The 15,693-nt window shown below is 41.6% G+C and overlaps 1 protein-coding gene across 1 annotated transcript in view; it reads left to right on the forward strand.

The window, feature by feature from the left end:
* LOC126481362 (glutamate receptor 1-like) overlaps window positions 1-15,693 on the forward strand; it is a 1,387,178-nt gene that overhangs the window by 1,142,461 nt on the left and 229,024 nt on the right. Inside the window, exon 11 of the mRNA XM_050105062.1 lies at window positions 10,967-11,087. Coding sequence (XP_049961019.1) covers window positions 10,967-11,087 — 121 coding nt within the window. The remainder of the gene's footprint in view (window positions 1-10,966; window positions 11,088-15,693) is intronic.

Genomic DNA, 15,693 nt, shown 5'->3' on the forward strand with positions numbered 1-15,693 from the left:
ACTAGGTCGTAACAATTTCAAACCATATTGTAATGAAAATGTACAGCTTAGACCAAAATGTTGATACTTATAGCTTAGTTACTTTCATTCACAAAAACGATATACTGATAAATAGGGAACTCTGTAAGTACCAGGTAATTGAATTTTTCGGTAAACAACTGAGGATATTGGAAATAAGATACCAACCTGAAAGGGTCGTTTACGAGATAATGACTTGATAATAAATATGAGGAAAAATTAGTGTTTGGAATCTAGACGTCTGACTAAAGACGCCATGAAATAAGCACTTTGTGGCACGGAGATGAAATATTTCAGTAATCTATAGGTTGAACTACGTCAGAGCCTCAAAAAAGAAGGCTAGGAAGAGAAGCAAAGAGACTTTTGACAGAGAAGCAAAGTCCTTGTTTTTCAAATAAATATGTACAATCGTCGTCATCAGCAGTAGCTGTGCTGCCTTGATTCAGGTCCAGGCACGGTACTTCGCGACCTCCCCCCGTCTTGGGTTTTCCTCTACAGTTCTGTCAATCTGTTACTTTCGTCCCAGTGCAGTCAAAGTAGTTTAATTTGAGGCATTTGCAAACCGCCTAAAATTGGCGTCGTATCATCCTTCGAACCAGTCTAGGCCCAAAATGTGTCAAAATATGAGTACGATACCGTTACGTGTAACACAAATACACACCTGCTCATAAAAACTCGCTCTGTGATCAACGTAATAAGCTTGTTTTGCACTACTATGCATTATACGTCTAGATTTTACTGGATATTGGCGACAAGCTACACATTTGTAAATTTAATAGCACCGAAAATGGTGGGTATGGATATTTAAGACAAACTTCTGTTCCTGTGCTTCCTGTTAAACCTATTCCTTCTACACGCCAGCAGTGAAACGCATCGCTAACTGATGTAAAGAAGCATAAAACATACCTACCAAGACGATCAGAAGGTTCGTTAAAATGTAGAATACTGAGAAACAAACAACGAATTCGCGAAATCACTCGGACGCATACTGCACTACATTAAACTCTCCTCTGCAATTACTCCACTTCTCCATAATAACCGACTCTGTTATCAGAAAAATCAAAGCTTCCTCAGAATAATCAAAGCTTCCTTACGTCAAGGTATCAACGAATAGCGTATGGGCTAGAAGCCACGGTAAACAGTCTTGTAGAACTTCGAAGTATTGTATTTATCAGCCATTTTAATCCATAAATAGCATATGTGCCACAAGCTACGACAAACTAACTTGTAGAACTTACAAGTGCTGTATTAATATAACCATATTCATCGAAGCGTGCAGGGCGCACCAACCGCAGCCTTATATTTCCACCGCAGTGGTAAGCGCCTGCGAGTTACAGATGCTGGTCGGTAGTTTGTGGAATGCCCTGTATCAATACAATGTTTGGCCACAGCTGACTTTACTGTCTGTGATAAGCGTGTGTATCTTCGATGATCCACATATCTCTGATGAACGGTGAGTGTTGTTTGACGTATGTATGACTTCTAACAATTTCCGCAAGGAATGTGATACATATTCGCCCTACGAGACAATATATCGTCCTTTACAGAGCCGAGTAAAGCTGCAGTCTTCGTGGGAGGCCGTAACATCATCTTAACACAGTATTTCTCGAGAATGGAGGAGGAGTGGATACAAAGAGGTGTAAGTAGGAGATGGACAGAGAGAAGGGGTAAGACGAGATGGACAAAGAGAGGAGGAGGGCGAGATGAATAAATAGCTGGGCCACGCCAGGTTTCTCAGCTAGCATTAAATAAAGTGCTCCTCCGTTAATTGCTATTGACCCTATCCTTTCTTCACCTGTGTAGATTAAAATTTTGATATTTAAAAACAAACTTTTTATCACTTGTATTAAATGTTCAGGATAACTCCTTCTTTCCATTACATTCCACAGCATATACATGTACACTCTGCCGAAGGCTTTTTCATTAGCTAAACGTGCAATATGAGTTCCGAGATTCTGTTCTCGTGTCGTTTCAGATATCTGTGGTACTGTCGTCACTGCACGATCGTCCTTTTTCTAAAACAATGTCGTTCCTCCAGTAAGAGAACGTCAGCTATTCTTTTAGTTTACCATCAATTAACCGTGCATACACGAGGCGGTGCTGAAAAGTAATGCGTGCAAATTTCTTATGCGAAAACCCTTAGAGCTTTCTAAATAAAACAAATGCTATTAACATTCTACATCATTATTCTTCATGTCTACATATTTATTTCTCAACATAGTTACGCTGGCGATGAACGCATTTTTCCCGAGAGACCAGTTTGTAGACATCGTCAGTGTAGAACGTCTGACTGTTCTCGGAGCTACGACCTCACCTATGCTTGCACCGCTTCATCACTATCTAATTGAAGTCCTCTAAGGTGTTCTTTAAGTTTCTAAAACAGATTAAGATCGAATCGGACTAACTCATGACTGTCTCGAGGATGATCGATGGCAGTGAACCCAAGGCGTCGGATTGTTCCAGGTGTCGCAGCGATCGTGTGTTGTGTGATATTGTCATGCTTAAGGAGTGGGTGCTCCATGTATGGAAGCAGTCTTCGAATTCGAAACTCGATTACAGCACGTTCTTTCTCACGTACCGACATAACTACGTTACACACTGCCATGTTACCTGCTACAATTCGGAGTTCTCTAGCAGCAGAGGGCGTAAATATGTAGACGTGAAGACTACAGACGTAGAATGTTAATAACGTTCGTTTTATTTACAAATCTTTAAGAATTTTCGTGTAAAAACTAGGAGGCACTACTTCCCAGCACGCCCTTGTAATTTCAACAAAATAATTCCGCAGTAGTTTTCATTAGAAACTCTAGTTCCTTTTTTATAAAATGATATTACTTCCGCCACTCTCCAAGAGTCAGGTATCATCTCCCGCTTCCAGCATTTATTTAATAAATGCAAGAGACTCAGTTCTAACATTTAAACTCCACATTTAATAAGCTCTTCATCAACATTGTCGGGTCCTGCTGCTATTATCCGTAGATGTGCAGAATCTTTTTCCTGTTTGTTGTTTCAGGTGTTTATGAGCCATCCTTTGTCTACCACGCAGATCTTTTCAATGTTTGGTCTCATCTTTTCCCATTACTCTTAATCAATGTATCTCACTATTTTCGTATCATTGTTCAAAATGGCTCTGAGAACTATGGGACTCAACTGCTGAGGTCATTAGTCCCCTAGAACTTAGAACTAGTTAAACCTAACTAACCTAAGGACATCACAAACATCCATGCCCGAGGCAGGATTCGAACCTGCGACCGTAGCGGTCTTGCGGTTCCAGACTGCAGCGCCTTTAACCGCACGGCCACTTCGGCCGGCTCGTATCATTGGTTTTTCTTTATATTACTGTTCCGTATACTTGTAATATAAGTTTTTCTTGTCTTTAATCGCATTTTCTTGCTTCATTCAATCTTTCGACAACCTTTCTCCTCATCTTTTATTAGAAACTAAGTGTTGTGTTCAATAAAAGCTCTTTGCGTGAAACATACATACGTATGTGGCAGTAAGAGATTACCTTATCACAGAATGTAGTTGCTGTAAAGAGGTGGCTTGCTTATATGCAGAAACTATGCAACCTTGTCACAAGGCCAAATATTGTTAGACAAAAACGAAACGAAGGTATATGACAACGCAGAATAACAAAAAAAGGACGTGGCAACATCTTAGTGTTCACTAGCAGTGACCTGTCTTGAACTCCGGTCTTCTTTTTAACTCAATGGCCGATCTCTACTCTTCTAGAATGTGCAGTACGGGCATTCTTGGCGGTGACTATGGACACAGTCGTGATGCTGTCTTCAGGTACTGCTGATAATGCGCGATACAGAAGCTGATTCTGACTTGAATGGAGCCCTCCGTCGGCTGGTATCTGCGTTTAATGGAGGGACGTCCCCTTGGGATTTATTTGAGCGGAAGCATAAAATAGTCTTTGCCTTGTGGCACTCTCCCTGGAAACTAGCCTTAACTCACTGTCGGAGCTCGGCGTTCTTGCATGTATGGCTGTTTCGTATTTTCTAGAAAACACGGCAAAAAAGAAAACGAACAAGCTGAGCCATCAGCGTCACTACCGTCGCGGTATTAGACTCCGAGAGAATTTACGTGTTCTACCAAACGGTGCACCGAATAAAACCGTTATCTCTGCTAGTGGCCTCATTACTGCAACAACCCCCTCACTGAACAACCGGGAGACCCATGATTTACTTTCGCAACAGCGTTTCGTGTGAGCCGAACAATGACATGTGTTCCAAGACGTCTGATTAATCTTGACGGATGTAAAAGAAATTTTAAACGAAAATACACATTCTTTATTGTGTCTTTGGGCTAAGAATATGTAGTCAATCCTAACACGCTGTTGTGCTCTTACACAACCACGTTCGGTGTGTTCTTTTCGAAAAACATTATTTATTTCAAGTATTTAATAGCAACGAAAGGAACTGACACGGTTTGTACCTTTATTTTTCACGTCATTAATACATACCGAGTAGCAAACACATAAACGAGAAACAAAACCGTCAGCCAACGTAGATATTACTCAGAGTGACTCATCATCAGAAATATTTTATATTTAAATGTAACTAAAGGAAGGAAAACGTCTCCCCCTATTACAAGGAAATATCATCAACTCGATCACATGCTTTAAGAAGAAAAGAGCACGGCAGCAAGATATGAGCCTCAGAAATCGATTCCGCACAAAAGATTGGACTATAAATGGGTGCGTTATTAAAGCAGTAACGTAGCGCTGTTCGATTATTAACAGCACTGTTGTACATTATATTCTCTAAACTATATAGCTGGCACTGTTAAAGTGAAGTACCTACAATTAGAGGAGCTGCAACATTCCTCAACGTTATTAGCATGATTAAAATTAATTAACTTCATTTGATAGTTCTGCAGTTGTTTATGCTTATTCATTATTATTTTGAGGCGTATATGTAGCAACAACAACAACATGCGTGTATGTGCATAACGTAGAGATATAACGTACTCGTTTTACTTACTATTTCTTGAGTAAATGACATGTTTTGGAACATGTCATTTAGCGTCACGCGAATAAGGTTCTCCGGTTGTCACATCTCTGTACAGTATCTCGCGCTCGGGAATTACGCGGCTATAGGAATTACGCGACCACAGTGGAGCGGAGCAAGTAACAAACAAATGTTGACTGCAGAAGATCAGAAGCTATACATTCAGGAGGTCTTAACTGCGTACTATCTGAATAATGACTCAAAAATTCGCTCGGCAACTATTTCTGGGCCTGATGTCTTGCATGCGCGCTTTTTCTTCCTCCTTAAAATACGAGCTCAAGTTACTGATATTTCCTTGTTTCTGTCTACCAGTGTCTTCATCAAATCGTATTACCTTGCTGTTTGCAACACTCTCACGAACATGAATCACTCCAGACGAAATTCTAAACAATTTACAACTTCCACCCTTCGTTTTGCAAGATATGTCTTATGTTTCAAGTCGTTGTCTTCATTTTCTATTAGAAAGTCCTCTATTTGTCCTCAGATATGAAGGGGTCGGCGAAAGAATGTGCTAACCCAGGAGAACATATTTTGAGTTACTGCATATTATCTGCTTGGTTCCAAAACAAGAACGTAAATACCGTAAGATAAAACAATATATCTAGAAGACAGCGCTTTCTTCTGACACATGTCGGATTAGCTGTCACCAGCAACTGGTGCATTCGAATGTACAACAGATAGTGTGACCAGTCTAATCTTTCCTAATTCAGTGCGAAACGTCCCCTTTGAACAATTATACACGACTGTCCTTAAACTGACACACAATATTTTGTTAGCGCAACGCAATCTGACTTTCAATAATCCCTACAAAAGAATGGGCCCTGACTAACATTAAACTATAAGTTTCACAAATCACTTACCTCACAAAAATCTTCGCTACTCAAGCTACTGCAATACAGCGAGCGCCACTACTGCCAGCTAAATAAAAGATTCAAACTACTGAAGGCACGAACTACTGATAGAGATAGTTAGCAAATGAAAGATATTAATAGAGAACAAACAATGTATTTACCTTGATATCATCATACATAAATATAGCAGTTCATGACAAATTTCAAAACTTCGCCATCTCTCTCCCCACATCCACCACTGCTGGCGGCTCACCTCCAACTGCGCAACGCTACGCGCTGTTCACAGCCAGCTGCCTAAACACTACAATGGCGAGTATTACAACAATGCAAAGCAGCCACAGACTGCACACAGCACAGCCAGTGATTTTCATACAGAGGTGGCGTTACCAATAAAAAAACCTAAACAGCCTACTTACAAGTGTTAGTACTTTCTTCCGAAGACCTCTTCATATCTCATATGAAAATGATTCAGTTTGAAATTATTACATAAATATTGGTCATCTCTTCTCAAACTTCTCTACCTCTTTTTTATTTTCAGTGAGGTAAATAGCAATATACGTGATAACTAATTTATTCCCTATACTACCTTGAATTTAATTACACTACTGGCACCGAGCAAGGTGGCGCAGTGGTTAGCACACTGGACTCGCATTCGGGAGGGCGCCGGTTCAATCCCGCGTCCGGCCATCCTGATTTCGGTTTTCCGTGATTTCCCTAAATCGCTCCAGGCAAATACCGGGATGGTTCCTCTGAAAGGGCACGGCCGACTTCCTTCCCTGTCGTTCTCTAATCCGATGAGACCAATGACCTCGCTGTTTGGTCTCTTCCCCAAAAACCAACCAACCAACACTACTCGCCATTAAAATTGCTACACCAAGAAGAAATGCAGATGATAAACGGGTATTCATTGGACAAATATATTATACTAGAACTGACATGTGGTTACATTTTCACGCAATTTGGGTGCATAGATCGTGAGAAATCAATACCCAGAACAACCACCTCTGGCCGTAATAACGGCCTTGATGCGCCTGGGCATTGAGTCAAACAGAGCTTGGATGGCGTGTACAGGTACAGCTGCCCATGCAGCTTCAACACGATACCATGCAGCTTCAACACGATACCACAGTTCATCAAGAGTAGTGACTAGCGTACTGTGACGATCCAATTGCTCGGACACCATTGACCAGACGTTTTCAGTTGGTGAGAGATCTGGAGAATGTGCTGGCCAGGGCAGCAGTCGAACATTTTCTGTATCCAGAAAGGTTCGTACAGGACCTGCAACTTGCGGCAATTGCATTATCCTGCTGAAATGTAGGGTTTCGCAGGGATCGAATGAAGGGTAGAGCCACGGGTCGTAACACATCTGAAATGTATCGTCCACTGTTCAAAGTGCCGTCAATGTGAACAAGAGGTTACCGAGACGTGTAACCAATGGCACCCCATACCATCACGCCGGGTGATACGCCAGTATGGCGATGGCGAATACACGCTTCCAATGTGCGTTCACCGCGATGTCGCCAAACACGGATGCGACCATCATGCTGCTGTAAACAGAACCCGGATTCATCCGAAAAAATGACTTTTTGCCATTCGTGCAGCCAGGTTCGCCATTGAGTACACCATCGTAGGCGCTCCTGTCTGTGATGCAGCGTCAAGGCTGATAGTCCACGCTGCTGCAAATGTCGTCGAACTGTTCGTGCATATGGTTGGTGTCTTGCAAACGACCCCATCTGTTGACTCAGGGATCGAGACGTGGCTGCAGATCCGTTACAGCCATGCGGATAAGATGCCTGCCATCTCGACTGCTAGTGATACGAGGCCGTTGGGATCCAGCATGTCGTTCCGTATTACCCTCCTGAACCCACCGATTCCATAATCTGCTAACAGCCATTGGATCTCGACCAACGGGAGCAACAATGTCGCGATACAATAAACCGCAATGGCGATAGGCTACAGTCCGACCTTTGTCAAAGTCGGAAACGTGATGGTACGCATTTCTCCTCCTTACACGAGGTATCCCAACAACGTTTCACTAGGCAACGGCGGTCAACTGCTGTTTGTGTATGAAAAATCGGTTGGAAACTTTCCTCATGTCAGCACGTTGTAGGTGTCGCCACCGTCGCCAACCTTGTGTGAATGCTCTGAAAAGCTAATCATTTGCATATGACAGCACTTTCTTCCTGTCGGTAGAATTTCGCGTCTGTAGCACGTCATCTTCGTGGTGTAGCAATTTCAATGGCCAGTAGCATGACTTTCGGTTTTCGTGTGCTATAGGCAGTTATTGGATATTACCTTGACTGTAATAGTCACTGGGTGCTCAGACTTTAGGATCAGGCCACTTTATTTACTCCACATTTCTAGAGGATAACGTGTGCTCATAAAATGGAACTGGTCTTTGCAGATGGTGGTTCTAATGATGGATTCTAGGAAGGAGGTTTGTCGTATGTAGTTTCGCAGTCACGAAAGTAAAAATGTGATTTGCAGTGCGAAAGAACATATTCTAGCTGTGTATTAGTGCATGGTGTTGTCCTTATGCTCTGATAAGTTTCAACAAAATCGACCTTCTCAGTGGTAGTGAATTAGAGTTTACCATGGACAGCGTGCTCTCTAGTTCGGCCGGAAAGACACAGATGTAAAAAGTCTAATGTTGCCCAAAAAGGCACTTACGGAATATACTCAGTTAATGGCGACTGTCTTCAAAGCAGCGCCGACTTGAGTCCACCTTCAACTACATTAGTGCCTAGTACTGATCAAAACATTTCTGCACGTCGTTCATCGTGGGGCTGCGCAGGGTCCTAACTGATTTGTCCTCCTGATGGAACGAAAGGACATGTATTTGACAAGCTGATAGCACACTGCCTCATGTAGTTGATTTTGCTGAAAATAATCACAGTTAAGCGAATAGTACACAGTGGAAGATCGTTTTCATACTTATACATTGGAACAAATAGTTCCTTAGTAATGCGAACAGTTTCATTTATTCTTTATTAATTTAATTCATTTTTTCCTCTTCTATCGGCCTTTATTTAACACAAACACCATGTCATCAAAATATACAGTGTGGCAGCACTTACATCCGCTCTTTAGCCAGTAAGATTTAAAACACATTTAGTTTAGAAGTCAAAACATTTATGAAATACTTTTAGATATTCTGAAAATACTTGATGACAGTTGTTGGTCTATGAGTAATACTCATATTTTCCATTGCTGACGGTGATAAAGGTGACTCATGACATGAGACTAATTGGGAATAGGGATGGATGAATTATATATTACTTTGATTGGAGAAAGAAAAGGGCTATAGGTGAGGGCGGCTGTTATGGGAGACTGTTTTGGAAAAGATGTGGGATGGAAATGATAGAGATAATGTAAATAATGGAAAAGATGATTCAAGAATAACTTGTTTTGCAGGGGGAATAGAGGGGAAGATTTGTGTTACGGACAGGAAGACTATTATTCAGTTAAAGCAGGAAGGATTCTGAGGACCGCTGGGTAAGGTGGCTAAATCTTCTTTACGGTAGGAGTGGGCAATGTGCAGGTGTAAGGCTTGCCGAGTGAGTTGCTACATGTTGGGCAGAGTACAAGTTTTTTATTTTAATTAAAAATAAGGTAGCTTTCTGTTTTATAACCTGTTTTACAAGTCTTCACATTACAGTACAATGTTTGGCTGAGTTTTAGGTTATAAGGGCTTGTTTTCATTTATCAGACAAGTGTAGTTATAACAATGAGTAATAATTTTATAATGCAATATTATGTACATGGGAACTGTATATAATACTATAGTTAATACGACTGTTGCTTGGATACTATTGTGCAGTGTATTCAACAAGTACTCGTCAAAACTACGTGAAATCCACATAAACTTATTGCCGTCATCTGTAACCGATAATTTTATAAGTAAGCAACTATACTTATTTAAATCATGTTTTACAGTTTGTATGTTGGTAATTGAAAGAGTGTCTGTCTTTTTATGAATGTAAATGGTGAAAAATAAATAATATTAATAAAATTTGAAGATAAACCTCCTCTGCGCTGGCGTCACCTGTCCGCCGAACTTAAATCTTTCTATAATTTTTTGAGCGAGGTAGTAATTTCATACCGCGGTTAGGCATAGCTTCATAATAATGACAGTGAAATTTATTTTGCAAGCGGTAAGTTTTTTGTAAGTTAACGATTCTTAATATCCCTTAACTTTTAGTTTTTCGTCTTTTTGCAATAAGAAACGCCTGTCCCTCGTTATGTTACTTTAATTTTAATTGCTGATTTCTGATGAAGGAAGTAGCCAAAAGGGTGTAATAAATAAAATTTACTAAGCGATCTAGACAGTTTTATTCACTAAATATTTACAATGATCGCGGACACATACAGCCAATTTACTTCCTTTATCAATAAGACTTCGAAGGGTGGCTGTCAGGGATAATACGGTCCCGCAGTTCACATCAGTTTTGTGGGAAGTATAGCAAATCCGGAACTGATCAGTATACGAGAGGCTAGGGGAAAAACCATAAATGGGTACCTCATTTCAGTTTGGGTATTTATTGAATTTAAATGACGAAACGTATGTATATAGTCCGCCACGTCAAAGTACGGTATTATAAACTCTATGTAGTTGAGTAATTTTGTCTTATTTAAACTAAATGAGTCAGTTTTGACTTGCTGTCGATGTTAGTGATGTTCACATAGGTTCTTCACTCTCTAAGAGAATTTTCGAGGGGGTGCAGATTGTGTGCAAACTAGGAGGACAGGAATACGTAGGGAGTGCCAGTCACGCGTTGTTGAAAATAAAGACATTCTAGTTATATTGGCACTAAAGCCTGTAGCAGTGCCACATGTTAATCTGATATACTACAAACAGTATAAGGGAAAGATGGAGTTCTACTTACCGTAAAGATGCCTGCAGTTCAACATCTGTAACTCTGCGTATCATCTTTTCGGTAAGTAGCAATCTATCATTTCCTTATACTTCTAATATTCCAACTTGGAGTTTGCATTGTGTGGTCCTATATTAGCTAAGATGGCAATAGTCCACTGGTGTGTCGGTTACCACCGCCGACTCTGAGCAGTGTTCCGTGTCGACAGGAGGAGCCGTACATCATGATGCGGAAGGCGATGCCGGGCGAGACGCTCAGGGGCAACGAGCGCTTCGAGGGCTACTGCAAGGACCTGGCCGACCTCATCGCCCGCAGGATCGGCATCAACTGTGAGTGGTCGCCCTGCGCTCTGCGGCAACAACTGTCTCCCAAGCATATCTCATCCAAAGAGGCTCGATCTGCAGTGTGCATCTACTCTATACATTGTGTCTCTTTTCAGCTTCTAAAGAAAAGTAGGAGCAATAGCAAATGGCATATTCACTGGAGCCGAGGGACCGCTACGGTCGCAGGTTCGAATCCTGCCTCGGGCATGGATGTGTGTGATGTCCTTAGGTTAGTTAGGTTTAAGTAGTTCTAAGTTCTAGGCGACTGATAACTTCACAGGTTTAGTCGCATAGTGCTCGGAGCCATTTGAATCATTTTGAAATGGCATATTCAGACAAAATTAAGGGGAACCGGAGGTGGTCAAATCCAAAAAATTACAATTTTTTTTTTTGCTACCGAAAATTAATTGGAACATTCCTCTTTAACGTAAACTTTGAATTATTGCTCTACTCGCCCTAGAAGTGGAGTTATTACCATTTTCCCCCACGCATGCAGAGGAAATGGGCGGCCGCTGAATGCATCTTACACCCCCTCGTGACTTCCTGGCGAACTGCTTGGGATTTTCTCGGCCTGTTACGCATACAGCGCCTTATGGTACGCATACAGCGAGTGTGCAAGGGTTGGCTACATTGTTTTCTGTGACAAATGAAGCGCTAAGAGGGATTTGGTAGTGGCATTAGATGGTTCCTGGCAAAAGAGGGGTCATAAATCCCTGAATGGGGTTGTAACTGCTACTTGCGGTGATAGTACAAAAGTGATAGATGTTGCAATATTATCAAAACATTGTAGGTGCAAAAATAAAATCAAAGGATAGCACAGTGGAAGCTGTGAGACAAATTTTGGTGGATCAAGTGGAGCAATGGAAGTGGATGGAGTGAAACAAATTTTTGAACGTTCAGTTCCCAGATACAACGTTAGGTACAAATACTACCTTGGGGATGGTGACTCCAAAGGTTTCAAGACTATAGAGGAACTGAAACCATATGGAAATGAATCTGTAGTTGAAAAGTTGGAATGCATTGGGCATGTGCAAAAGCGTATGGGTGCACAGCTTCAAAGGCTCAAACAAACTTTGGGTTCAAGTAAGCTCAGTGATGGAAAGGAGGGAGAGGCAGGCTTACTGATGAGGCGATTGAACGTCTACAGAGATACTATGGGTATGGTGTAAGGCAAAATACTAGTAATGTTAGTGACATGCGAAAAGCAGTGTGGGCATTGTTCCTTCATACTGCCTCTTCCAATGAATACCCTCAACACAGCCTGTGCCCAAAAGATTCCTGGTGCAAATATAATGCAACAAAGGACTATGATCACAAACATGGTTTGCCAGCAGCTGTCATAAATGCAGTAAAACCAATTTTTCATGACTTAGCACAGCCAGAATTGTTACGCAAATGTCTACACGGAAAGACGCAGAATCCTAATGACAGCGTAAACAATTTGATTTGGAAAGTGATTCCTAAAAGGGTGTTTGTAAGCATAAAAACACTGCACTTTGGCATTTATGATGCAATAGCAACCTACAACCAAGGGAACAGTGCGAAGTGTGAAGTTCTGAAGGCATTAGGATTTACAGCTGGGGTGAACACTGTACGAGCACTAAAAAATATTGACAGAGAAAGGATAAGAGGAGCAGAACGAAGAGAAAGGCATATGAAGTATGATGGAACAACAGGCCAGAAAAGAAGACAGAAGAGGAAGCTTTTGGAGGATGAAGAAGAAGACCCTGATAATCCATCCTATAGTGCAGGAATGTATTGAGAAACTTTGATAGCCATTTCCCGTAAATTAGAATTTTTCGAATATAAGGAACATTTTCTCAAAATCCACTCAAGCTAGAGAGATGAAATTTTTATACAGCACTCCTAGTTGTCAAACTTACATTGTAACACAACCATTTGGCAATATGTTCAGTAGTTTCATTTCAGTTTAATTATAAAGCAATTATTTGTAAAAAAAAAATTGGATCATTAATAAAAAAGATAATTGGAAGGAAACTAGAAAAGATACTCCAAAATCCCTCTGTCATAACTGCAATACTAAACCACTCTATATGTAAAAAAAATTCAAATTTTTCTATTTGGCAGTTTATCCATAAATGTTCCTCAAACTTAGTGATTTTAACATGGGCAGCTTAGGCACCTCCGGCTCCCCTTACAACAAAGTTGGAAATAAAACTGGAGTATTCAGTCACTCTCCATTTTAAAGATATGTTGTTCTAAAATTACCTGAATTGTCTAGTGGCTCTTCTTTATAGATACTGTACAATATACACTACCGGCCACTAAAATTGCTACACCACGAAGATGACGTGCTACAGACGCGAAATTTAACCGACAGGAAGAAGATGCTGTCATATGCAAATGATTAGCTTTTCAGAGCATTCACACAAGGATGGCGACATCTACAACGTGCTGACATGAGAAAAGTTTCCAACCGATTTCTCAAACACAAACAGCAGCTGACCGGCGTTGCCCGGTGAAACGTTGTTGTGATGTCTCGTGTAAGGAGGAGAAATTCGTACCATCACGTTTCCGACTTTGATAAAGGTCGGATTGCAGCCTATCGCGATTGCGGATTATCGTATCGCGACATTGCTGCTCGCGTTGGTCGACATCCAATGACTGTTAGCAGAATATGGAATCGGTGGGTTCAGGAGGATAATACGGAACACCGTGCTGGATCCCAACGGCCTCGTATCACTGGCACTCGAGATGACAGGCATCTTATCCGCATGGATGTAACGGATCGTGCAGCCACGTCTAGATCCCTGAGTCAACAGATGGGGACGTTTGCAAGACAACAACCATCTGCACGAACAGCTCGATGACGTTTGCAGCAGCATGGACTATCAGCTCGGAGACCATGGCTGCGGTTACCCTTCACGCTGCATCACAGTCAGGAACGCCTGCGATGGTGTACTCAACGACGAAACTGGGTGCACGAATGGCATAACGTCATTTTTTTTGGATGAATCCAGGTTCTGTTTACAGCATCATGATGGTCGCATCCGTGTTTGGCGACATCGCGGTGAACACACGTTGGAAGGGTGTATTCGTCATCGCCATACTGGGGTATCACCCGGCGTGATGGTGAACAGTGGACGTTACATTTCAGATGTGTTACGACCCGTGGCTCTACCCTTCATTCGATCCCTGCGAAACCATACATTTCAGCAGGATAATGCTGTGACGACTGCTAGAGTGTTTACTGTCATCACCAACTGAAAGTAACGGTGCATCCAGAGCAGAAATAGTAGTAAAACGTACGGCCATAATAAACTTGTACGCCAGACCAGGTCTAGAAAGTGAAACCCTTCTCTTTCATGAGGCATTCTTTCACCCACTGACATGCCCAGGCACATCTCACGACCCGCCCTCACAGCATCATTGATAACGGGAATAACCGAATGGAAACAATGGATTCTTTCGGTTGTTAGAAAACAATCGACTTATTCAGTTGTAGTTTTCCGTATCGGTTGAACTATTCATTCATTCTTCCGAGTGAAACTACTTTGTGGGAGTTACCCAATGAAAACAATCGAGTCAGCTGGTTGTTATTTTAGTTATTCATTTATTTTTTCGAGTTAAATCAGTCTGTTGGAGCAACCGAGTGAAACATTCTGCACTGTTGTAGCATCGTATATTGACAGCATTATTAGTTGGACAGCATTATTCGTTCTTTCTTTTCAAGTGTCGGTTGAACCATATATTCATTCTTTCAACCGAAGCCAGTTTTAAGCTTTTCAACAGACTCAGCTCTCCATTTATTCTTCTGAGTCAAACCAGCCTGCAGAAGATTTTATAAGCACTGCACATTATACCGCCAGAGGGTAGCCCAACCTCTTGGGTAAGTGAAGACATATCTCAGTGGGTATGCCAAACTTAAAATAAGAATAATACATGTTCATTCAGTAATGTACCGAATGGAGTACTTTTTCTTTTCGTCATTTAGAACTGATTATATACTGTTGTGGAATAAATTGTTCCAGGTGCCATTAACGCGTAACTAATTATGCTGATGTATAGCTGAATTAGGCCTCCCATCATTAACATTGCCGACTTCAAAAACCCCGGACATCAAATCGGATTATTTTCCCGGACGCATACAGTCCGTTGACGATACGTTGACCGGTGCTCACGATGTACTGCGTGGAATGTTCCATATCTTGCTGATGACGCCAGCGGATGCGCGCCTCCTACCTGTCAGCAGATATAAATTACACACGAGAATAAATCGCATTTGTGAAAGCACATTACAGAGACGTTTACGCTCAAACGTTGTGCTCATCTGCAGTAAGCTATATTAACGTAAAGAAAGTCAGTTTTAACGCAGCTCAGTGAGTAGAAGGCAAATGACAGTTAGAATATCCAGCTGTCTGGCAGGCGAGGCGGCGTCGAATCAGTGGCGAATACAGAAAAACCTCAAGGAGGGAGCGCTAAAGATATCTTTCGCAACCCTCACTTTTACCGTAATAAAAAATAATCAATATTTATCAGTAAACTCTTCCGGGCTAAGTTGCCGTGGTCGATCTGTAGAACTTCTTCTCCCTGACGTTTCGTTCTCAACTACGGAGAACATCTTCCGAGGTGAGTCGACGACTGGCTGCTA

This window comes from Schistocerca serialis, chromosome 5, assembly GCF_023864345.2.
Source record: "Schistocerca serialis cubense isolate TAMUIC-IGC-003099 chromosome 5, iqSchSeri2.2, whole genome shotgun sequence".
NCBI classification, from domain to species: domain Eukaryota; kingdom Metazoa; phylum Arthropoda; class Insecta; order Orthoptera; family Acrididae; genus Schistocerca; species Schistocerca serialis.